General features: G+C 47.5%; 4 protein-coding genes across 12 annotated transcripts in view; 2 read left to right on the top strand and 2 right to left on the bottom strand.

Annotated features, from left to right (window-relative positions):
* Window positions 1-8,923: 8,923 nt before the first annotated feature.
* lrrc73 (leucine rich repeat containing 73) lies at window positions 8,924-17,979 on the bottom strand. Of its 4 annotated transcripts, none has more exons than XR_014091036.1 (8): window positions 17,840-17,979; window positions 17,221-17,565; window positions 16,985-17,145; window positions 16,502-16,624; window positions 16,337-16,437; window positions 16,031-16,247; window positions 15,298-15,434; window positions 14,916-15,195 (listed from the first exon to the last, which is right to left on the bottom strand). XR_014091036.1 is itself a non-coding variant. In XM_081616028.1 (8 exons), exons 3-8 carry the CDS (start codon window positions 17,490-17,492, stop codon window positions 15,364-15,366), a joined length of 945 nt encoding a protein of 314 aa, XP_081472154.1. In that variant the 5' UTR covers window positions 17,493-17,512; window positions 17,547-17,565; window positions 17,840-17,979; the 3' UTR covers window positions 15,229-15,363. The 4 variants fall into 4 exon arrangements, 3 of the variants coding, with proteins under 3 accessions (XP_081472155.1, XP_081472154.1, XP_081472153.1); XM_081616028.1 differs by lacking the exon at window positions 14,916-15,195 and having other exon boundaries at window positions 15,229-15,434; window positions 17,221-17,512; window positions 17,547-17,565; XM_081616029.1 differs by lacking the exons at window positions 14,916-15,195; window positions 15,298-15,434 and adding an exon at window positions 8,924-14,475.
* Window positions 11,236-16,007, top strand: dlk2 (delta-like 2 homolog (Drosophila)). The gene is made up of 5 exons (XM_017309168.2): window positions 11,236-11,340; window positions 12,787-12,844; window positions 13,302-13,432; window positions 13,518-13,659; window positions 13,821-16,007. Exons 1-5 carry the CDS (start codon window positions 11,253-11,255, stop codon window positions 14,524-14,526), a joined length of 1,125 nt encoding a protein of 374 aa, XP_017164657.2. The 5' UTR covers window positions 11,236-11,252; the 3' UTR covers window positions 14,527-16,007.
* mea1 (male-enhanced antigen 1) lies at window positions 17,893-22,833 on the top strand. Of its 3 annotated transcripts, none has more exons than XM_017308899.2 (4): window positions 17,893-18,072; window positions 20,108-20,389; window positions 20,467-20,575; window positions 22,379-22,833. In XM_017308899.2, exons 1-4 carry the CDS (start codon window positions 17,893-17,895, stop codon window positions 22,552-22,554), a joined length of 747 nt encoding a protein of 248 aa, XP_017164388.1. In that variant the 3' UTR covers window positions 22,555-22,833. The 3 variants fall into 3 exon arrangements, with proteins under 3 accessions (XP_017164388.1, XP_008428732.1, XP_081472157.1); XM_008430510.2 differs by lacking the exon at window positions 17,893-18,072 and adding an exon at window positions 19,632-19,732; XM_081616031.1 differs by lacking the exon at window positions 17,893-18,072 and adding an exon at window positions 19,651-19,742.
* ppp2r5d (protein phosphatase 2, regulatory subunit B', delta) overlaps window positions 22,750-24,952 on the bottom strand; it is an 11,125-nt gene continuing 8,922 nt past the window's right edge. For all 4 annotated transcript variants that reach the window (XM_081616025.1, XM_081616023.1, XM_081616026.1 and 1 more), the window contains 5 exons: window positions 24,215-24,316; window positions 24,069-24,141; window positions 23,949-23,996; window positions 23,777-23,887; window positions 22,750-23,707 (listed from right to left, as the gene is read on the bottom strand). In XM_081616025.1, coding sequence (XP_081472151.1) covers window positions 23,570-23,707; window positions 23,777-23,887; window positions 23,949-23,996; window positions 24,069-24,141; window positions 24,215-24,316 — 472 coding nt within the window. In that variant the 3' untranslated portion in view covers window positions 22,750-23,569. The remainder of the gene's footprint in view (window positions 23,708-23,776; window positions 23,888-23,948; window positions 23,997-24,068; window positions 24,142-24,214; window positions 24,317-24,952) is intronic.

Raw genomic sequence — 24,952 nt, forward strand, 5'->3', positions numbered from 1 at the left:
GTACTTACTGGTATCTACTGGTACTTACTGGTACCTACTAGTACTTACTGGTACCTACTGATACTTACTGGTACCTACTGGTACTTACTGGTACCTACTAGTACTTACTGGTACCTACTGGTACTTACTGGTACCTACTAGTACTTACTGGTGCCTACTGATACTTACTGGTACCTACTGATACTTACTGGTACCTACTGGTACTTACTGGTACCTACTAGTACTTACTGGTACCTACTGATACTTACTGGTACCTACTGATACTTACTGGTACCTACTGATATTTACTGGTATCTACTGGTACTTACTGGTGTCTTTGGTAGCCTTGGTATATTTCTAGTTTCAAAGGATTTGAACCACCTTGTTGTTAAAATATGCGTAAAAGTCAAACTGCCTTGCTTGTCAAACTTGTACTTTAATATTTTCTCTTGAAAATAAAAGTCCAACTCTGACATTATTATTATTTCAACAGGAGATCCTGAGTTCTTCATCAAGTCGACCAATAACTGGAACCTACTTTTTAAGGAAAAAGTCTTTAAAATTAAACTGTTTTATTTTTTAATCTTCTTTCCGTCCCTAATCAGTTTGTCTCCATCAGACCATGTCCATGTCCCCTGAAGAGGACATGGACGCCGAAGCGCCTGCAGACAGAGCCCAGGGCAGAGCAGCATCTCGTCTTGATGTGAGGTTTCATCATCCCACTTTCTCCTGCAAAATCATTAAACTTTCATCTCTGGGATGAGACGTCACATTGTTTGAGAGACCAACCGTCCTCTGAGGACTGCGCCAAGGCTGAGACGTTTCATGAAGACCGCTTCCTGTGAGGGAGTGAAGGAACAAACCGGAGAACGGGCAAAACATCCTCATTAAGGAGATAGTCACTGTCTGCCCGTGTCCTCACAAATGTCCTGGAAATAAAACATCTAGCCACACTACAGAAATGTCTTCAGATTGTAGAAATGTCCTCATAAATGTCCTGTGTCCCTCCTGTCAGCCGATGAAGATGGTGTTGGTCCTGGTATTTGTGGACCTGGACCATAAATCAGGACGTCCATCAGGACACCGTCAGCTGGCGAGGACGGATGATCTGCAGAAAAACAACAGATCACATGACGCACTGCAGCAGCTGCTGGACAGATTATCCTGTCCCTGCTGGACAGAAAGATGAGGACAATGTCCAGCTGCTAGAAAACAATGCAGTCCCCCGCCCGTCCCCGTCCTGCACTGAGGCAGCTATGGGAGGAATGGAGGACACTCTGAGTCCTGCAGCTGCTTGTGTCTCTGACCTGGTTCACCAGAACCCAGCACAGACAATGGAGACATCACGGAGAGACAGGAAGCAGAGGACAGGAAGGACATGCAGAGACAAAGGTAGTAAACATGCGAGTCTTTAGCCAGAACCCTGGACCCGGGGGTTAAAGGTCACCCCCAGGATAAACAGCCATTTTGGCCAGGTGTCCCAGTAGCTCCCAGTTTAGATCACAGAGGAATCCCAGCTGCTGCAGGTTGGACCCTCTTCTGGATCGGAACCAACCTGAGGTCCAGAACTGACCCGGTACCGACCAGAACTGACTGAGCTCTGACCGCCCCGACACTGTTACCCGACACACCGTCACACCGCATCAAGCTGCTCTGGTGCCACTACGGCTCGGACCGTGACCCAGTCCCCCGTCTGTCGCACCAGTCAGGTTACCAAGCTATCAGGCTACAAGGCTATCAGGATACCAGGCTACAAGGCTGTTGGGCTACCAGGCTACAAATCTATCAGGCTATCTGGGTCCCGCCTCGCCCTCTGACCAGGGGGATGAAGTGTTTTGCCCAAGTGAAAAGGCAGACAGAGAGAGGGAATCAAACCGTCAACTGTCTGATTGATTGATGAACACCTACCACCCGACCCGACGGCGCTTATTGTTCTGGACCATAAGTCTGACCCGGCAGAACCACAGGTGGAGTCTATCGGGTCGGTTCTGGACATATTCAAGCTTTATTATTATAAAGTGGTATTCTGATTTAATAATTATATTAGTTGTGTTACCACCCCCGCGCCACTAGAGGCAGTAGCAGGCCCGGAAGAATGCGACTAAAGAGGAGATTTATAAGTAAACAGAAAACTACAGAATTTGTTATTTCTCCCACTTATTTATTTGTTTAATTTTGGCTGAAATGGCTCTCCACACAATGAAGGGGACAAAGGTTTTCATTTCTAATTGGACAGTCACACTTCACTTATAAAAATGTGAAAAAATATTGTGTGGTGTTAAACCACAGAAGAGGATAAACACATCCAACTGTGAGCTGCGCTGAAGTAAATAAAAGAGAGAAGTTCAGAAACATGCTGAGAGTGAAAATCCTTTTTAAAGGTGGAGATATATCACAGATTTCAAAAGAAAATAAAAACGAGAGAACGCAGATAAAATAGGAAATAGCGCCCCCTTCACTTCCGGAGTGCAATGGTCCCGTTTCCAAATAAGGTATGAGACTGACAGTGGTCCGTCCGCCCTTTTCTTTTTGCTGCAGCGAGGTGGACTTGTGTTAATCCGGAAGCTCCCCCGGTCTGTTAGCGGAGCTATGCTAATCCAAAAGCTCCAGTGCAAATATTAAAGTATGAGTATTCTGGATGAACTGAGTGGATAGATGAAGCTATAAGGTATACTTTCTCTCCTAAAAACAAATTTAAATGAGTTTCCGTGGCAATTATTAGTGGGAAAAGTGCAATATGTTTCTGTACTCACCTCCATTTACCACTGCTGGTGGCGCTTTGCATTGTGGGATATATTGCTGGCTCAGAAAGTCGTGTATTTTCAGACAGTTCGTTTTTTTCGTTTGAAATAAAAAATGAAAACATGAAAATAGACTCGTTTTTGCGTTTTCCGTTTATTAAACCAAAATCGGAAATCGGATTTTTGGCTCGGGTCCGTCAATTTCGATTTTCATTATTTCATTTTTGACAAGCGGTCTGATCCGGAAGTTATCTCTGCTCCGCACACTTTGTTTTTGTAAATGTAACCCAGCTGTATTTTATTTGTTTGTTCTGTGTTATTTGCTTTTCTGTATTGTTTTTACTGTATGGATTGTGTCCCTTTAAGAGCAAAGTACGACATCACTTTACGGCAGTGTTCCGACTGCAGTTACTAGGGGAACTCCCGGGCTTTGGGGTTTCAGAGCTGCTGCGGAGACATGCTAGGCTCTGCCTACCTTCTGCTTAGCGCTTGAATTCTTTATGCCTGATATATGATGTTTTCCTGCTAGTGCATTATTGTGGCCGATATTGGGGAAAGGAACCCTGGGAAGGTGCTCCTGTGCCTGCGGAGGAAGAGAGAGAGGCTGCGGAGTTTCCTTGTCTCTGGACGTCGGCTGCCATCGTCATTCTGGGTCGCCATCCCAGCCAGGACAACCTCTTTCATCGATTCGTACGCATCAGACACACACACAAATATGGAGCTCTATATGAACTTTTTTTTTCTTTTTTGCTGGCCAGCATCTTTTAATTTTTTTTTTTTTTACCAAGGACCCTGAAAGGATTCTTTATGATCCAAATTTTTTTTTCTTTGTTGGTTTTCCAGGAAAACTGTATGACGAAGTGTTGAGACGAAGTTGGATGTGTTTCAGTCCAGTAACTTGTAATAAAACATAACTGGTTGATAGTAAACTGCTATCTGAATCCGAGTAAATTATGTTCTTTGGTTACATAAACTCGTCCAAATCGAGTTTAATTAATTACATGCCAAATCGGCATGTAATTAATTTGATCATGACACCTTCACACAGAAAGCCTTTAACTCCGACTTTGTTTCCTATATGAAGCTAATGGCTGATAAATGCAGCTCCCGATTCAGTAAATGGCTAAAGGGCCAGTCCGCCCAATTTTTACCAACCTTTAATCTCCTCTGGTTTAAAAAGACTCAAACCACGACTAGAACATTATGCCCGTCATTCAAACCCTTTAGTTTTTCCTTTTTGAATAGCATTAGCATACCAATTATAATCCGGTATGTCATGAACAAGCATGCAGAAAAGGTTATCCAAAATATAAAAAATTATCTATTTCTACCAGGTAGGAAATGTTTGAAATAATGTGCCAATTAGATTATTAAAAGCTTAACTAAATAAATGTTTGCCTACGGAAGAGGATTTGGCCCCTTATCCTCTTCTGTGGTTTAACACCACACAATATTTTTTTTCACATTTTTATAAGTGAAGTGTGACTGTTCAATTAGAAATGAAAACTTTTGTCCCCTTCATTATATGGAGAGCCATTTCAGCCAAAATTAAATAAATAAATAAATGGGAGAAATTTAAAAAAAATTAATTAAATAAATAAGTTTGTCATTTTAGTCCCATTTGTATTTGTTCATTTATACATGTATTTATTCACAATTAATTTAACCATTTTTATATTCCCAGTTTTATTTGTCCAATTTTAATTTTTCCCTTTTATGTTTACCCATTATTCATTTATCCCTTTATCTATTTACCCATTTTTTATTAATCTATTTTTCATTTAACCACTTCTCAATTTCCCCTTTTTATTAACCCAATTATTCATTTATTTATTTCTAATTTCTTTATTCTTTTTTAAGTTTTGAGGGGAAAATAGAATGTGATAAATAAGAAAATACTAAATGAATTTGGGAAATGGGAAAATACTTTTTTTCAAACAAATGTTAAATAAAAAATAGATAAAAGAAAAATGGGTAAATAAAAAAGGCATATATGAGAAATTGATTAATGAAACTGGGAAATAGAAAATTGGGTTAGTGGAAAAAGGAAATTGAAAAATGGTTAAATTTTGAAAATAGATTAATGAAAAATGGGTAAATAGATAAAAGGATAAATGAAAAATGGACAAATGAAAAATAGATAAATGAAAAAGTTAAATAGCGAAATTGATCATCTGAAAAATAAATGAAAAATTGGGTTAATGAAAAGGAAAATTGAAAATAGATTAATGAAAAATGGGTGAATGGATAAAGGGATAAATGAAAAAAAGATAAATGAAAAAGGGAAATTGAGAAATTGATCATATGAAAAATAAATAAATGAAAAATTGGGTTGATGAAAAAGGGGAATTAAAAATGGTTTAATGAAAAATGGGTAAACAAAAGGGAAAAATAAAAATTGGACAAATAAAAATATGAACATAAAATGGTTAAATTAATTGTGAATAAATAAATGTATAAATGAACAAATACAAATGGGACTAACCCTCCCGACCCCACCAAGGGACAAGGGTGTAAGAAAATGGATGGATGGATGGACAAATGGGACTAAAATGACAAACTTATTTAACTTATTTTTGTATTTATTTCACCCATTTATTTTATTTTGGCTGAAACGGTTTTCCATATCATGAGACTATTTACTTACAACTTATTGTTCTCAACTGACTAGACATAATGAACAACTTTTGAGTTGATACTTTCCATTATTTCTTATCTTTGGATTTATACGCAAGAAACATTAAAATAATTATTTCATATTTAATTTGTATCAACCTAGTCAGTGCTTTAAACTCAAATCTTACAAAATAAACAGGGACAAAATGTTTTCATAAAAATGTATTTATTACAATAACACACAAGCAGATATTCAGCCAATGTTTTTGGAAACATGACAAAATATTCCTATAATTTATGTAAATAAAAGATGAGGAAACAGTGAAGAAGACAATGTCAGGAGGAGGAAGAAGATCACTGGGAGATTCTGGGAAGCTGCATCCAAACATGGAGCTGAGGCCTCTCCTCCTGAACAGCTGCCTGTATGAAACAATAAAAAAATAATATTAAAAAAAGTTCACACTGCTCGTCAGAAGCCAATCAAAAGGAAGAATATATTTCACACATGCACACACACACACAAATAATATGAATTTACAAACTACAGAAAAATCAGAGCAAGGGGATATTAGTAACTGGTATTGGAAGAGAACACTGTGTCAATGTTTAGAAGATACTAACATCTTCAGCCGGTCCAAGCCTCCATGGGGCCCTAAGCCTCCATGGGGCCCTAAGCCAAATGTGGTTTTGCAATCAGCAGTCCGATCATTAGATCATTCACACACCTTCTATAAACTTATTGCATCTCTGACTGCTTATATTATATAGGATACATTTATTGGCCAACTGATCTATCAACCAGTTGATTTCTGGGTGCCGATTTCCTTAATTTTGGGGGATCGTGATCTGCTGATACTTACATGTGAAGCTGATCTTATCCCCTGATCTTATCTTCATCAGCAAAGGTTTATAAATCAGCCTCTGTCCTTCTGCTCTGCAGTCAGAGGTTTGACTGACAGACTCACCAGGTCAGGTCTGCATGTTTACAGTTAACAATATTCACCCCACTGTTGCAACTCAGTGACTTTCTTGCTTTATTTAGCAACATTTCAGACAAAAAAAAATCATATCAGCCAAAATCAAAATCAGCAGGTCAGGCTTTTTCAAGATCGGTAACCAGGGATCGGCCAGAAAACTGCAATCGGTGCAGCCCTACACACATATTCATGACATGCTATGAATAAATTAATTTATCTTAAGTGTTACTCCAATAGCTAAAAATTTAATTTATACCAGGTGAGTCTTTCTCCCCTGAGAATGTGGACCGGTACCGGACTAATTCTGGGCCTTCAAATGATTTTAACAGAAGTTTCACATAACTTAGAAAAATAATGTTTGTTTTATCCACAAAATGCTTATTATGCTCAGCAGCAAACAGCAAATCCCAGCTACAGCTCAGAGCAGCTCATCCATGTAGCAGCCATGTAGCCTGACGTAGAAACATTTTGCTAGACGATGTCAAGCATTGAGAAGTTTTAATTGTTATCAAACGTTATCAAACGTGGCGTTTTGAAGCCAAAAATACCTCAGAAATATACAGAGCCACCATGAGAATCAACTAATTTACAGTTTAAGCTCAGTTTCACACAAACACAGAGACTCTAGCATGTTTCCTGTTGAACTGGACCGGTCCAGGTCGCTATCAAGCTAATTTCTATTAGCAGCTACACTAATCTTTACATTATATTACCAAGGCTCATTAAAACAAACCTTTATCCTTTTTCTAGTCTTCCTCTTTCTTTTCTCCCTCCCTGAAGTATAAGTCCTTTTTTGAGACATTGTTTTACTAACTTAATTTCTGACCGAAGCTTTGGACGTTTGGATACTCATTGCAGCTCGTTACCGGCTAAGCGTGCGGTACCTACTGCGGCCACCAGGGGTCCGCAAGAGCAATCTATTTTTCTTTTTATCCACAAAATAATAATTTCTACAAACATTATATCATATATATATTATTGTAAAAGCAAATCACTTCATAATTAAATTGTGTTTTGATATTATAACGACAGAAATGATTACTAAAAAAAATAAAAAAATCAGCTCCACTGAGGGGGCCCCTTAGTGGCCCTAAGTGGCTGCTTAGTTTGCTTTGCCTTGGGCCGGTCCTGACAGACAAGAACGCATATAATTATATTCATAACCAGTGGTTCTCTTCTGGTCCTGGTTCTGTAGCAGGTTGTCTCTCAGGACGAGTCGTCCTGGTTGCAGCGAGTCTGGACCCGTTGGGACGTCAGCAGGTTGAGGTCGGAGCCAGGAACAGAACGGTGCTTGCTCTGGTACCAGCGGCAAGTCTGATGTTGGAGTGATCGCCGTTTGTCTCTGAATCCAATCAACACCTGAACTCACCTGAGATGTGACATCTGATCTAACAACACACACGCTAGGAACCTGGCACCGCCAACACACACACGTCTTCTGAGAGAGAGAGAGTATTTTGCTGTGTTTGTAATACCTTGTGGGGTCCATTTTCCTGACAGATACGCTGTGGGGACCAACTGCTCTTTGTGGGACCAAAGCCTGGTCCCACAAGGGGAAACACTGTTTTTGGGTCGGGGATCAGATTTAGGACTAAGGTATGAATTGAGTTTTGGTTGGGGTTAGGATTAGGATAAGGTTTAGGCTGTAGAAATAAATGGAAGTCAATGGAAAGTCCCCACAAAGATAGCCACGCAAACGTGTGTCAATGTGTGTGTGTGTGTGTGTCGGGGTCGCACCCAGCAGAGGGGGAGTGTTTATTGGGCGAGCGTCGTCTCCTCATCGTTCGCTTCAGATTAAAGCAGACACCCTGAGGAGCAGCATGTGTCAGTTTCTCTGTGTGTGTCAGAGTGTGTGTTAATGTGTGTGTGTCAGAGTGTGTGTTCATGCATGTTAAACAGGGAGCAAACAATCTGGCCGGCGGCTGCAGATCCAGGAGGTTTTCACAGCAGCAGGAAGGAGAAATTCAGCTCAAGGTAAGAAGAGTTTCCTCTGCTACAGGTCCTGGTTCTGGTTGTGGATCTCTTTCTGGATCTGGTTCTGGACCCGGTCCCCTGGTTGTGGTTCTCGCTCTGGTTCTGAATCTGGTTCTAGATCTGGATCTGGTTCTGGATATGGATCTGAATATGGTTCTGGACCTGGTCCCCTGGTTCTGGTTTTCACTCTGTTTCTGGACCCAGCCCCCTGGTTCTGGACCTGGAAAGCTCCCCCTTGTCAGAGGCTGGTGGTCCTGCACCACAGGGGGCGCTGCAGGTCGTGTTTTAGGAGCAAAGGTCCTGATCGCAGCTCCAGTGTGTAGGAGGAAGTGGGTGAGGAGAGTTCAGCTCAGCTCTCTGATTGGTCATATTTGAGCATCATGTGAGCCGTTCTCTGCTCCGTCATTGGACAGCAGCCAGTAGAAACACCCGTAGGTCCCTGAGAAGCACATCAACAAGATGGAGACCCTTCATCATTCCTGAAGCTGCGGAGTAGCTCCGAAATTAATCAGCTGAGTTTGACCCTCCGGACCAGCAGAGGGCCTCGCAATATGGTTACCACAATATTTGCTGGTCTATTTTATGTATGTCACAAATGTCAATTTACAATTTAAAATATTTACACATACAATGAGCCTCAGTGAAAACATGTTTATTCTTAATTCTTTGGTGCAAAAAATTAATTGAAAATTGATTTATGCACTATTCAGATATTTCACAACGAGATATTAAGATACATGAAAAAACCTTATGAGCCTGATGGCCAGGCCATGAGAAAGGCTTACAGTATTCAGTTATACCGCATGAACTGATTAGTACATTAAGGTATCGCAAAACCTATTGCAAGGTAATGCAAAAGTTTTGTGAGGGAAGCCCATCTCCCCTAGAGGGCTCCGTACTTCCAGGTTCTGTTAATCTTTGATGGCTTGGATGAGAGTAGACTTCCGCTGGACTTCCACAAGGAGATCCTGACTGTTGCTACAGAGTCCAGCTCAGTGGATGTTCTGCTGACAAACCTCATCAGGGGGAAACTGCTTCTTTCTGCTCTCTGGATAACCACACAACCTGCAGCAGCCAATCAGGTCCCTCCTGAGTATGTTGGCATGGTGACAGAGGTCAGAGGGTTCACTGACCCACGGAAGGAGGAGTACTTCAGGAAAAGATTCAGAGATGAGCAGCAGGCCAGCAGGATCATCTCCCACATGAAGACATCACGAAGCCACCACATCATGTGCCACATCCCAGTCTTCTGCTGGATCACTGCTACAGTTCTGGAGGATGTGTTGGAGACCAGACAGGGAGGAGAGCTGCCCAGAACCCTGACTGAGATGTACATTCACTTCCTGGTGGTTTAGACCAAAGTGAAGAAGGTCAAGTATGATGGAGGAGCTGAAAGCTTTTCTAGTGATGAACTTTGAACATGAACTGTCCAGTGTGAAAGAGGACCGTTCTGTTGAAGGGGGAACTTGTTTAGACACTCCAGGTTTTATGTCCTTAGTCATGTGACAGATTCTCTGCCCTCTGATTGGCCTGTGCTGCTGTGTGTGTGTTAACTGCAAAAGTGTTCGTCAGAGGCGTGATATGAAGTGAGGAGGAGTGAGTTCGTGGAGAGATGATGGAGAATGTTTGCTCTGACTCACTCTCCCCCTAACCAACCACCTGTTGCTTTCTCTCCAGCACACACTCCCCTCATTCTTCTCTCCCCAGAGCAAACACACTGAAAGAAAGGCTCTGTCTGTGTATGTGTGTGTGTGTATGTGTGTGTGTGCACGTGCGTTGTGGTATGTGAGCCACACTAATGCTGTCGGTAATCCAGGCATGTCCCTTCCTGTCTCTGCAGAGGCCGTGCGCTTCCCTGGAATCTCTGGAAAAGTGATCCGCTCCTTGTTTTCCTGCCTGACAGTCAACCGTGTGGGCACAGTGATCCGGACCTCCGTCACCACGGCAACAAGACTGAAGGAAACAGAGAGCGGGAAGAAGAGGAGGAGGAAGAAGAACAGGTAGGTCACATGACCTGATCAGGAAGTGGAGCGTCCTGGATCATCTCCAGTCCTGTCCTGCCAGTGCTCGATGTGTCCCTGGTGTGTAGAAGCAGTGACGCACCTAGCAGCTTCAGGACAATGTCCCTGGAGGACAGGAGGACTCCTGGTTTGGAGGAACATCCACTCCCTGCTGGATCAAAGGTTTGGTTGAGACAGAGGAGGAGGGTCCAGTTGATGGACAGACCTGTCCTTAACAGATTGTTGTCCATGTTGGGGGAAGGAGAAAAGAAGGTTGGACATTTGGAAAAGTTTGACGTGGAACGGCATGGGATGCAGGACTGGAACCCAAGACATGTCCCTCGGTCCGTCTGAAGTTCAGCTCACAGTGTCCTGCAGGACTGTCCCTCGCTGGCAGCTTAAGTTTCACCCGTTTGATGTGGGACGGTCCTCAGTGGCAGCTCAACTTCACACGCATTGCAGCGACACCTCCAACCTGCAGACATGTCTGGAAAAATCTCCTAGGCTCAGGGTCACTCCAGGACAGAAAGAGGACCTCACAGATCATCTCTGGGGTCTAATGTCTGCAGCTGGGTGTCGAGGGCCCAGCTGAACCAGGAGTAACACCAGGAGTCCAGCTGTTGGTCCAGAGGATCCTCGTGATGTTTTCTGGCCAAATTCTCGAGCTTCCAGTTTGGAAGGCCCAACTTCCCAACTTGATTAAACTATTTATGACACAATGAACACATGAAATCTAAGATGTCCGATATTATTTCCAGGTCCATGCACCAACTTCTGAGCTAAAAGAAACAGCTAGCATGCTATCACAACAAATAGCATGCTAATGCTGCATTCCATTTACATCAGGAATAATTCTAACTGTGCTGTAGTTGGTTCTGTCCTCACATGAGGACAGGTGGACTCACCTGGTCTCTGTCTCACTATGTCCTCCTCCTGTTGCAGGACGGCCTCTCGCTTCAGCCAACATGTTGGCGATCCGAGGTGCGGGCGTCCTGCTGATGCTGAGCTGCGTGTGCCTCATGCTCTTAGCCCCGCCCCTCTGTGCAGGTGAAGGTAGGTCACATGACCCAGGTACACCTGAGGTTCTGCTTCCTCTGAAGGTTCCTAAAGGCAGTGAGGGTCCAGGTCTGGACATGATCTGCAGACTCCTGCGGGAAATCAGAGCTTCCAAACAGGAAGTGTGGGCGTTAATGGAACAACCAGAAGGTTCTGTCCGATCATCAGTAATCCTGATCTGTTCTTGATCAGGAAGCGATGTTTATGAACAACATCCAACCTGATTAATTCACCTTGAAACCAAAAGGAAACACATTAATAATAATCTTTTCTAGTTCCAACAGGAATCCTTGAACTTCCTGTTTTAGTTCCCTTAATTGATTATCAAACTGATTTTCATGGACATGAAAAACGTTTTTCTTCCTGTAACTTCCTGGCTGCTCCCTCTGACTTCCTCCACGATGAAGATGGAAAGCTGCTCATCCTCACAGTGTTCCCATTTCTGGATTCACCAGTTTTCCTGAACCAGTTCCTGCTGTAAGGCCAGGGTTTGACCTCTGACCTTTGACAGGCGACGGGTCGCGTGGCGGACGGCTTGCTTTGCCCGCCAGTTGTTGTGCCAGCGATCGGGTTGGATTACCGAGACGTTCCTTGGAACAATCCAGCTCCATTCCGGCCGAAACCCGATCCAGCCGGCAGCTGCACTCCGAGGCCAGAGGTCAGAGGTCACGGTCTAAACACGGAGCAAACCTGTCATCAACCTCTGACAGAGTCCAACCAATCAGAGACACTACTGGAGAATCGGTTCTGAACCGGATCAGCAGCAGAACCAGGAAACAGTTCTGCTGCTGATTCCTGGTTCTGGTTCATACCAGAACCAGAGCGGTTCTGGTGTGGTTCTAGAACACATTTCCTTTAATTATTGAGGTAACAGGAAAGAATTCCCAGTGAATTTTCAAAATAAAATGCAGAGCCAGATTTTTCCTCTTGAGGAACAAACTTCCTGGACAAATCGAAAACGTTTCTGAATCTGCAGGGGTCTGAATAGTTTAGGACTGGAGGTGTGATCCGGTGGTTTCGGGCCACATTACCAACCGGCTGCTGGAAGCTTCCCAGCTTTTAAACGGGATGGAAACGTATTCACATGTCAGGGGCACAAAGAAACTTGGAAACTCCTGGAATGTCTTTATAATTCCTAAATAACATCCAGTGACTTCCTTGCTGTGCAGCTCAGAGATGTTACAGGGAAGGATTTCCTGGACCTTTATTATGAAAGGTCCAGGAAGCTTCCCGGTGGTTTCTTGTGAACTTCCGGCTGTTTCCCAGTTTCAGATTCCAGTCACTGATCAGCTGGAGAACTTTAATGTCTCAGGTTCTGCTAAACCTGGAACTGGAACCGTCCCAGATCAGAACTGGGTTCCCAGCAGACACTTTATTCTGACAGGATTTATCTACTTCCTGTTTTCCCACCATTTTGTCTGATTGGTGCCGTTCTCCCCACAGGAAGCAACTGCAGCTGCAACGCTACCAAAAGCCGCTGTGATGACTTTGGAGTCTGCAGGTAAGACGTCATCAGAACCAGCGGGTCAAAGGTTAAATCCCATTTCCACGGATACCGACCTGCTGAACGCCGCTGAGCCTGGTCAGATCTGGTCTCCAGGTGTAACAGGAAATCCTCCCTCAGTCTGGCTGCACCTTGTACACCAAACAGTTTACTGATGTTCACCAACTGCTTTTATTTTGAATGGTTCACAGTTTAAGTCAGTTCTTCCAGCTGGAAACTAGAGATCAGGCCGACCTCTGACCTGAACCTTCAGAGCAACATAGAGACGGTTAAAGAATGGGCTTTCTGTCAGCTGAAAAACATTTCCAGGATCCAGGATTAATGCCTCAGCATCAGAGAAACTCGTCATGTTTTTTAGGCTGCGGTGCAGAAACCACAGAAACGTTGACCTGTTTTCGTCTCCTTTCATGGTTAATTCCTCCATCTTTCCTTGAAACTTGCTGCCTGTTTCCAGGTGTGATCCGGGCTGGGACGGCGAGCTGTGCCAGCGCTGCGTGACGATGCCGGGCTGCGTGCACGGCTCCTGCCTGCAGCCGTGGCAGTGCGCGTGTCAGCCGGGCTGGGGCGGCCGATTCTGCGACAAAGGTCTCTGCGGCTGACCGACCCGTCGAAAACCCGTCAGTCTTGGTGTTTCTTGACGCCGCTGCCTGTTGTGTGTGTTTCCTGTCAGACCTCAGCGTGTGCTCCCAGCAGCCCTGCCTCAACGGCGCCACCTGTCTGATGGAGGACAGCGGAGACTTCCGCTGCTTGTGTCCAGACGGTTTCTATGGTCCGACCTGCCGGAAGAGGAAGGGGCCGTGTCTCCAGAGAAGGTGATCGGTAGCAACAGATCCAGAGTCTGAGGGTTAAAGGGCTAAGCTAACGTTAGCATGTCTCATCTCTGTTGTGATATGACTTATTGATGATCCAACGTATTTTATGGTAGTTCATTTAAAGTTCCTGGACTTTAACTCCCATCTGGTTCTGGTTCCAGGTCCCCGTGTAAAAATGGCGGCCTGTGTGAGGACGCTGACGGCTTTGCGGCGGAGCTGGTGTGCCGCTGCCTCGCTGGATTCACGGGGCGAAGCTGTGAGACAGACATCGATGACTGCTTGATGGGGCCGTGTGCCAGAGGAGCTACCTGTGTGGATGGAGTGAACCGGTTCTCCTGCCTCTGCCCGGTCGGGATCTCGGGCCGGTTCTGCACGGTCAACATGGATGACTGCGCCAGCCAACCCTGCCAAAATGGCGGCCGCTGCCTCGACCGCGCCGGAGGCTTCCGCTGCCTCTGCCAGCCGGGATTCACCGGAACCACCTGTGAAACGCCGCCGAGCCCCGCCAACGCCAGCCCGCCGGTCTGGACCACGCGGGCCCGGGACACTGGTCACCATGACAACAGGAAGGTAAAGGTGACGGTGAAGGAGCGCGGCGCCGGTGGACTGTCGGACCTGCAGCTCATCGTTGTCTTGGTTCTGACGAGCGTGTCTGTAGGCGTGGTGGCGCTGACCGCCGCTCTGGTCCTGCACGCCCCCTGCCAACGCCGTGGCCACGCCCCCTGCCAACGCCGTGGCCACGCCCCCTGCTGGTTGTCCCCATCGCCGCGCAGCAGGCGGGAGCCCGGCGACCAGCCGGAGCATCGGATCAGCTTCCTGAATGCAGCAGAACCACAGAAAAAGAAACTCAACATAGAGGTTGTTTGAAGAGGTCAGAGGTCACAGATCCATCTGCACTATGACATCATAGGTTGATCAGATGGTTTGCAGCATGGAACTAAACCTGACTGGATCAGAACTCGCTCTCAGGAAGGCGTTACCATGACGACCGTTCTTCAACAGGAACTTTTCTCTGAATGGATCCGGATCGGGTCGGGGTGGTGAACTGAGTCAGGTGGAAGTTCTGGTTCCTAGAACTGAGTTTGGACCGACTCCCCCTATGTTTTTACTCTGAGACCGGAACCGGCTGCAAACCAAACTGTTATGTAAATAATGTAAGATATTCTATTTATTGCTTCTTGTACAGATTTTATTTGACCCGACTGACCCCGGTGGCCCAGCAGGGGGCGCCGATCGTCAAGCATCAACAGCAGTAGTCTGAGTTCAATGTTTTTTATTCACTTATAAATGTCACCATTTCAAACTAAATAGTTACAAAGCCAAATATCGTTAGTTTACAAAACTTGCTAACTAAACCTTTAAACTTTAGAAGTGAAATGACAACATGGTGAAAATACAACTGAAGAATGAGCTCGTTTTCCTCTGACCGGCTGAATGACGGCGGTCCAGCAGTCATCAGAACTTTGTTCTGAACGAAACCAGAACCGATTCAGGCTGCCTTCAATAAATCTGTTTCACTCTGTTCTGGTTCTGGACCTGCTGAGCAGAAATGACCAATCAGAGCCGTCCTTACCAAGCTGTACACTGTTTTTATTGTGACATCATCGTCAGCAAGCCCCGCCCCCTCCCCAGACCCACCAATCAGGTCAGAGCAGACGAACATTCAGTCCAGGAAGTGACAACACTAGCAGGAAGTGGGCGTGGTCATATCTCAGCTTCAGCCAATAGGCTCTCACCTACTCCTGATGTCAGCATGACCGTGGGTGGACTGGAGTCTGTGGGGTCAAAGGTCATTCAGACTTTAGAACCAGGTTTCTGGGTTCAGACCACCAGGTCCAGTCCGGTTCCTTTCAGCCGGGTCAACGGTACCAAAAACCCACAGAACCATAAACCAGAGGGAGAACTGGAGCTAACTGGTTCTGGTTCCCCCCGTCTGAACCGGGTCTGGCCCATCAGAACCCACAGAAGTGTTTGGTTCCATCTCGGACCCGGACTGAACCGGGTCTGGAGGTCAGAAGAACTGTCAGATCCATCAGAACCTCTTTTAAGGGTAAAATTAGCTCCTTCCTCTTAATTAAATGTTAAATATATTTAAATGACTGAATTATAGAGAATCAGTTTTAACACATTATTCATTCAAATTTTAGCCTGACTGGAACCAGAACCAGAACCCGGACCTGAGTAGAACCACAGAATAATAATAATAAATACAAATTGAATATTAATGTGTTGACACAGCATAATGCTGCCAGAACTGGAGCCGATTAACACCAGACAGAACACTAAACTCCTACGATCCAGAGAACATGTAAACACCACAGAGGACGGCTGGTTCTGGTCCGGGTCCATCCGGACCGCTTTCAGCCCTTACTGCTGTGGGGGAGCCAGGGGAGGGGCTTCTCTCTGATTGGCTGCAGGGCGCTGCTGGGGGCGTGGCCTGGCGGAGGGGGCGGGGCCTCCCGGCCGTCCTCCTCCCCTTCAGCCAGCAGGTCGCTGATCTGCTGCTGCAGCTCCGGACTCACTTCGTTCTCGGCCAGAACCAGAACCCGAAGGCAGGTGGGGTAGTTCTCTACCATGTCCAGGAACACCTGCAGAACCAGAACCAGAACCAGAACCGGTGCTGTCAGCCTGCTGAGGAAGAGGAGGAAGAATATGGTGAGAAGCTGCAGCTGCTGACCTGCGCCGACTGGTTGGTCAGTCCAGTTCCCTCCAGGTCCAGAACCTCCAGGGTTCTACTAGACGCCACGGCAACCGCTAGCATGGCCGCAATGTGGTCCCCTGCAGACAGAACTGATCAGAACCAGACCCAGACCAGGTTCTGGTTCCGGATCTGGTTCCTTACCCAGTGGGTTGTAGTCCAGGTTGAGGACCCGGAGCTGGGAGCTGTGAGCCACTGCCACGGAGAACCGGGCCCAGGCCTTGGTTGTGATCCGCGGGTTGGCGCTGAGCGTCAGCTCTCTGAGTCCTGGAGGGGCAGACCGGACCAAACCGGTTCTGGTTAGCAACTGGTTGGTTAAAGGTTCGTAACTGGTAAACATTTGGGTGATCAGGCTGCTTAGTAACGGCTGAATAAGGGGTTAGTTACAGGTTGGTTAATAGTTAATTATTAAAAGGTTAATAACTGGATAATCAATAACAGGTTAAGCTTTAACAGCTGTAGCATTCAGATGTTGGAAGGAAAGCAAAATCTTCCTGTAATCTGATTGGTCATTGATCTTCTAAATGATCTGGATCACCTGGTGTCACCTGGACTCCAGGTGTGTCATCATCAGCAGGAGGATGTGGTGCGTTCAGGGCCCCTCTGGAGCCGGAGCCTCAGTCCTACCTGACTTGGCTCCGTCCGGCGGCAGCATCCCGCAGATCAGCGCCAGCGCCGCGTCCCCCAGCAGGCAGTCGCCCAGGTCCAGGCAGACCAGCGCCGGGTGGGCGGCCAGCGCCGGGTTCAGGGCCTCCAGGCCGGCATCCAGCAGCGGGCTGCCGTGGAGGCTGGAGGGGGGCGGCACAAGCCGTCACTGACCAATCAGGCCGCCCGGCCCGGCCAATCAGGAGGCGGCTACTCACAACAGCGTCTGCAGGGAGCGGTTGGCCGCCAAGGCGTCCGCCAGGTGGCGCGCGCGGCCGATGCTGGAGACCACGCCCAGGTTGAGGTTGAGCTGCGCCAGGCAGCGCGAGGCGGCCACGCAGCGGCAGACCCGGCCGAAGTCCCGGTCCGACAGCCGGCAGCCGCGGACCGACAGCAGCCGGACCCCGTCCTCCCGCAGCCGGTCGCAGATATCCTGAACCTCGGCCGCCGACAGCGGCTCCCCGCTGACCTGGATGGAGGCCGCCAGCATCCGGACTGGGAGGACTGGGCGGGCGGGGCGGGGCGGGGCGGGGCGGGGCGGGGGGGGGGGGTTACTGGGTCAACTGGAACAAAACCAAACACAAACCAAACTGCACCAAACTTCTGAGGAATCATAACCAGAACATCCAGAACCAGAATCAGCGCCGGGATCAGGAGGTTCTGAGGCGGACCGGTTTCGGTTCTGATCCGGTGGTTCATCATTTCAGAACCTGCAGGATATTAATAACGTCTCCAGAACCTCAGCTGACCTCAGAACCGAACCGTGCCGAGCCAATCAGAGAGCAGGACCAGCTGATCGAGCCTCTGATTGGCTCTCTGCTCAATCAGTCAATTAACCTGAGAAGCGATTGATCAGCTCACGCGCGGAGCGGACACACGGTCACGCGCTGATGTCATCATTCCACGGTTCCGCCGCAAGCCAGAGCAGGTTAGGGTCCAACGGGACGGTGAGCATCAGAACCGGTTCTGATTCTGACCCGGGCGGTAGGGGAGGCCTGGGGCTCCTGCAGCCGCGCAGCAGCGCTGGTGGTCGGGCAGAGGGAGTCTGGGGTCCCGGTGTGTTCCTGCAGGTGAGCAGCTTTACTACGAAGCACAGATAGGAGGACAGACAGGAGGACTCACTCTGAGCAGAAAAGCCTGACCTGCTGAACCGCCATTACACAACATTTTGCTTTATGAAATAAATGAATAAGAGCGCGTGAATAAACCTGAATGTTATGTTTTAATTAGAGTTAAATAAAAGTTAATCTGATCAATGAAGATGAAACTGAACAAGCTTCATCGGAGTGACTCCTCTTCAATGTTGGAGGATTAGCTGTGACGTAGCTTCCGGTGACGATCCTCTACGAGTACCGTCGCCATAGAAACCAATATATCTGACAGGGCCAGGCATGGCCAGGGACGTAAAGTTCTGTTGGGCTCTGCAGGGACGGTTCTGGGACTGGGCATGCGTGATGACGTCACTCTTTGTTTTTGCTATGGAACCAAAACAGGAAACAAGATCAAACAGAAAATTCTGGTTCTGGATCAGAACCTTTTACAGGTCCAGAAAAATTAAAACAACAACTGAATGAATCCATTAATATCTGCAGCATCCTGGGAAAAAGAAGTTGAACTTTGAACTCCTGACAGGTCGTGACCTCCAGTTCCCAGATGAGCCAATCAGACTTCAGAACCGCTTGTGAATTAATCTCAAGGTTCTGCAGAACCTAGAGATAAAGATTAGAAGCTTTGGGACAATCTGAGAAAAATCCATTTTAATTGAGTTCCTGAAAATAAAAGTCCTCAGTAGAAGGTTGTGAATGTGAAATATTTTTATAATTTTTGTACAGCTGGCGGTTCTGTGGTGGTTCTGTTTGACCTGGTCTGGTCTTACTGAATCCAGATAAGGCTTGAACCATCATGTGGATCCGAATAAAATCACTGCGGTTCTGGTTCTTTATCCCAGAATCAGATGAAGCCAAAAGTTTAAATCTGTGTAGTTTTTATTTTCTTGAAGATTATCAGAAACTTCCGGTCTTCAGGGGAAATGAAGGGTTTGCTGCTCTCTGGCGCCACCCTGCGGCTTCCTTTAGCCTCTTTCCGAGCAAAGAAGAACCAAAGTTCGGTTTCCATGGAGGTTCCGGATGTTATTTTTATTATTTTACTGCGGAGTTCATTTATTACAATCTACTTCACATAATGTCTTCACTCTGGTTGTTTTCCTTTTTTATGGGTAATTTTAATCAACCTTTATTCTGGAAAGGTCCTTGTCATCCGTCGGAAGCAGGTGTTTTTTTATTTTTATCAAACTTTATTTAAACAAACAAGAAAGGCAAATACAACAGTGCAACTCTGTAGAAGACATAATGGAGCAGATTTCAAAATGGAAATACAGAGATTGTTAAAGAGAAAAATAATAATAATAATGAAACAATAACAAATACCAACAAGGGGATTTATATGTTAGAATTGACAGATTGATGTTTTAATTCCGTTAATAATTCAGTCAGGTCTTCAAATGATCCAACAGATTTCAAATAGATCTGGAATTCAGATAAAACTTCACTCTGGTTGTCTGATAGGAAACGCCATCAGTTTTTCTTTTGTTCAATAAAGTTTGTAAAAAAAAAAAAATCTGAAAAGCACTTCCGTTGCTACGTGTGACGCACCCGGAAGTGTTGGTGCATCACCCGCTGCGCCTAGCAGCAGAGGCTAACAGCTAACTCCAGGTGAAGCAGACCCAGAGAGGTGAGGACAGGTGAAGACAAGAGGTTTAGTTGGGAGACACCAACTACCGGACTAACCAGCTAGTTAACAAGCTAACCATCAAATGATCTGGAGACTGGCAGCTGCTAGCTGTGTTAGCCGTTAGCTTCTGCTGTTCTCCACCTTCAGCAGGTAGCGGCGGTTCCGACCGCTGGTTCTGGTCAGAGGAGAGGAACCGCGGCCTGAGGGCGGGCCATGGAAGGAGTCAGAACCAGCAGTACCACCGGGTTCTACTGGTTCTGACCCAATGTAGGATCACTGTGGTTCTCTGCGCCAGCGCGTCTCACCCTGTCTGTCCCCTGCATGTCCCCTGTCTGTCCCCTGCATGTCCCCTGCATGTCCCCTGTCTGTCCGCAGGGCTGCGTCTGGTGGATGGAAGTGTGCCGCTCAGCGATGGGACCAGAGAGAGTGCTGCCGAGCTCAGAGGACGAGCTGGGGGAGGACGAGCGTCCGGTGGACGGGGCGGTGCTGCCTGGGGGGGAGGACGGGGTGGAGGAAGAGGAGGAGGAGGAGAGCGGCGGGGGGTACTACTACCAGCCTTTGAACCAGGACCCGGACGGACCCGGGGAGCCGGAGGAGGAGGACAGGGGGGACACGTCCCACTCGGAGCAGCTGCAGCAGCTGCAGCACAGGATAGAGGTGAGATCTGCCCAGCAACAGGTGACGCATCTCTCCCACCTGCTGACGTGCCCCGTCTCACCTGCGTGTCCCTGCAGGTGATGGGTCTGCACCTACCTGAAGCTCCGCCCCCAGACAGCGAAGAGGAGGAGGACCCGGAGGGGGCGGCGGCGCAGAGGAGCCGAGCGTCCATCCCCATGGATCCAGGTGAGACGTCCAGACAGGTTAGCTCAGTGTTTCTCAACCTCTTCCGGCCCAGCCCCCCCCAGCCCCAGCCCCAGCCCTAATCCAGCTCCCTCACCCCCCCACCAAAACATTTGTAGGTTACTTTGCACTGACAATTATTTTATCACTAATGTTACCATCACTATTGTAGATGTTTTGAATCGGCGCACCGATCATGTTTTCCCGGACACTTCAGCGCCTTACGCTCCTTCACCTCGCGCACATAACGGGGTAAATGTAGCGAGTTTTGCCCTAAACGTATCGGTATCTGGAGGAGGGGGGCTGGGGGTGGGGGGCTGGGGGGGGAGGCGAGCGTATGTTTCTACGCTCCTTCATGGGGGGGGGGGGAGGCGAGCGTATGTTTCTACGCTCCTTCATGGGGGGCGATTTATGTTTTCGCACCACCTGAATAATGTGTAGTTGGGCTCCTGCCCATGGCACTTCAACAATATTATTTTACCTTTTATCTGGAAATAGTGTCTGTTTATTCTTGCCATACAGTCTCTGTATTAATTATTGCTCGAAAGGTCTTGCCATACCAGTTTATTCCTCTGTATTTACTTTAGTTTCTTAGTTTATTCTTGCATTTTGTTCTTCATTCATTTCCATTTAGTTTCATTTGATTAGTTTTATCCTCTCTTGGTTTATTGCTATGTCCACTTTAGTTTCTTTCCTGTTGCTACATTTATTTTATCGTTTATTGACCATCAGTAATCTTCACTCATCACCTGCTGTGCCGCCTCATCGTCATGTTTCACATCATGTGTTGATTTTTCACTGTTCAGCGTCGGATTCTCTGTTTTTATGCCATAATTCACATCTAGTCCGTCGCTCCGTTTCATGTCCCGTTTCTCCTGTTTCAGAGTTTTGCTCAATGTGAGCGTCTTTTTTTAACCCTTAAGGTGCAGGGCGGTGGGGAAGCGTATCGATGGGGAAAAGGCAGACTGACATAAACCTTTTAAAACAACGGAAACAATTTCTGCATTCTGCTTATTGAAATTTAAAAGTGCTGTGTTGTTCTATCACCCCGTTTCATACCGGACCACTTACAGCTCCGTGTTAACGCTATAAAATGAACGCTCTCTATCGAGGTATCACCATGGAGGGATTTCTTTATTTCTTTAATTAAATGGGTTCATTTTTCAGAGGGATACTCAGTGAGGGTATCGTGATTTTAGTAATTACATGTTGATAAGAGTGATTTTCTGTTGTCCTTCCATGGAAGCGTCCAGCTTTCAAACGGAAATAAAACACAAAGTGAATCACAGCAGCGTCATCAGCTGGTGTAACGCTGAACTGATGCGGTGAAGCTACAAACACTGAATAGCAGAAGAGCTGCCATCGATACAGCTGCAGCTAAACATGGTTTAATGTTACACAATACAGTTTTACCAAGTAGCTGAAAGTCTAAACTCGTATTGTTGTGGATTTAAGGTGTAAAGTTTACCTTCGACCAAACGCCCCCCAAAGGCATCCCAGCGCCCCCCTTTTGTAAAAATGTCCGCCAGCGCCCCCTGCAGTCTTCTGAACGCCCCCTGGGTGGCGGTACCGCCCACGTTGAGAACCGCTAGCTTAGAGGAACCGGATCGGATTTAGGATTCTGTTTAGAGGTACCAGAGATTAGGCTGTCTAGAACTGGGTCAGGGCCCGGTCCAGGTTCTGCTCTCCTGCTTACAGATGAGGAACCACTAAAGGAACAGATCGGGTTAAAGGTCGTGCAGAACATCACTTCCTGTTTGACCCTAACCTAAGGGTGTGATCTGACATCACTTCCTGTCTCTGCAGCCCATGTGGAGCTGGTGAAGAGGACGATGGCGGGCGTGGCGCTGCCCTCGCTCGGCGTGCCGCCCTGGGCGCAGCAGATCTCCGACGCCCAGTGGAGCGATCTGGTCCAGAACGCGCTGCAGGAGCGCCAGAGTTCTGCCGGGCTGCGGATGCTGCGCCGGAACCACGTCCCCTGAACGCACCGCCATCCCTACAGGACCCTGAACGCACCGCCAGCAGCTGCAGCCTCGGCTGCTCCTGGTTCCGATCCGACCCAGATAACTAATGTTTACTGACTCTTTGTTCTTCCTTGGTTTAGTCTGGACCAGCTTCCTTCCGTCTTATTGCTCTCATGTTTCCTGTTGTGTGTAGAAACAGGAAGTGGTCATACATGGGGGCGGGATCTGCTTTATTTCTGCTGTACATGAACATCTGTACAAATCACCGTGTGATGCTCAATAAACATCTGGAACAGCGCCGCCTGGTGGTGTCACGACATAGGGTGGTGGGGGCGGAGCTTATCACAGCCAATGGGATGATGACATGCCGGCTCAACAGATGGAAGAGCGATGAAGAAAACAGACGTGCTGTGGGCGTGTCCTTCATGGGGGCGTGGCCTCCTGACATCACAAAGCCCCTCCCCCACCTCAGAGCTGGTTAAATGATTTGTTTCCTCTGAGCAATCAGAGTTCATGTCTGAAACGCCTGGAGGAACCTGCAGCCATCGCATCACTTCCTGTGGCGACTGGACCATCAGAACCGGGCTTGGTTCCTGGTGTTTGGGTCTAAGCCCTGATTGGTGGTAGCCCTGGCGGAGGCCACGCCTACATTCGCTGCGTCTATGCAGATCCAAAGCTGATTGGCTAAGTGAGGTCAGAGGTCACAGGGACATTCATCCACGCTGAGTTCAAGTGCAGTAAAGCACAACAGGAGCCTGATGGCCCCACGTTTCCATGACAACACCTGGGCAGCCCATAACGGGGGTGGAGCCGGAGCAGCCAATCAGGACGCACCTCTGTGGACTCGCTCAGGCGCTCGGCGGTCTGAACCGCGGCAGCCTCAGGGGGGATGTGGGCGTGGCTTGTGGGCTGATGTTCAATCACAGTGGAGCGCTGAGACACGGCACATGGACAGACGGGCGGAGCTTCTAGTGTCCTACTGGTTCGGGCCACCAGGGGGCGGAGCCGTGGAGAGGGCGGGGCCTCATGGGGGTCAGAGTGCCTCCTGATTGGCTGTGAGGAACTCCTCGGCCCTCTGGTGCGCCTCCAGAGCTCTGATGGTGTAAACGTCCTGCGGCAGCTCCGACTTCCTGCGCATCAGCGCCTTGTCCTTCTGCAGCTCCTTCGCCCCCTGCAGGCCAGACGGAGAACTGGTTAGCCACCGCTAGCTAGCGTAGCTCAGGTCAACAGGTGTGTCTACCTGGGACGCCTCCGTCTCCACCGTCTTCTTCAGCAGCTGGATGTCCTCCGCTGTCGGAGTCTCCGTCTCCATGGAGATGAAGGCCAGACCGCCATCGCTGAACATCAGGAACTGGAACGCAGCACGAGTCAGAGACACACACACGCACACACACACACACAGCATCACTCACCTCTTCCTGTGGGTGGAGTCCAGGCCGAAGGGGGTGGAGCTTATTGCTCTGCAGGTAAACAGAAGGAGACATGATGCCCAGAGACCTTCATCATCTTCATCGTCATCCTCAGCCCCCTACCTGTGGGTTCTGCCGGGCCAGATCCTCGATCTTCATCCAGACTTCGTCCCGCTCCTTCAGCTTGTATTTCTCTCTGCATGAGGAGCAGAAACAGGTCAGTTCTGTTGGTCCGGTCCGGTCCAGAGGTTCTGGTTCCTAGGACCTACTTCTGCTTCTCGGCCTTGTAGTGCTGAGTGCAGTCGTCAAACAGCTTCTGGTTCATCTCCATGAAAAGCTTCAGAGCGTTATAGATCAGACCGTGGATCGTCCTGAGGAAGAGGAGGAGGAAGAGTGTGTGTATTAGTGTGTGTGTCAGTGTTGGTATACGTGGTTTAGCCTGCCTTTTGACCTGAATATTGTGTATCAGTGTGTGTGTGTGTGTGTCAATGTGTACTTACGCACCTGTCCAACAGGGGACATTGGCATCGTTTTACACTCACCCAACAGGGGACCCTCCGGCCAAGAGGGGACATTTTTAGGTCCCCTCTTGGACATGCTCTAAATCAAGTTAAAAACATGTTAAAAACCATCTGGAAAAAAAACTTTTGCCAAGAGGGGACATCAGTGTGTGCGAGTGTGAAGAGTTAATGCTCAACAGCGCCTCAGCAGGTTGGGGCATGAATTACTATGGCCCTTTAACACACTCCACTTATCAAAACAAAGAAGCCTAGAGAAGCCTTTCAGACTGTGGAGTGGCCACTTTGAGAACAAACCAGGATCTAGAAACACACTTTAGTATTTTTTAAAGAAAAATATAAAAGTTTTATTAAAGAGGAATTTAAAGGCAGGACTTGGAAAAAGCAATAAGAATAAAATGTTATGTAAAAAGGTCAGATTGTTTTCTTCTTTTGTGTTTTCATGAATAAATTTTCTTCAGTTCCAAAACATTCATTAGCCACTTTTAA

The sequence above is a fragment of the Poecilia reticulata genome, chromosome 15, assembly GCF_904066995.2.
Source record: "Poecilia reticulata chromosome 15, P_reticulata-male-v2, whole genome shotgun sequence".
Classification (NCBI taxonomy): domain Eukaryota; kingdom Metazoa; phylum Chordata; class Actinopteri; order Cyprinodontiformes; family Poeciliidae; genus Poecilia; species Poecilia reticulata.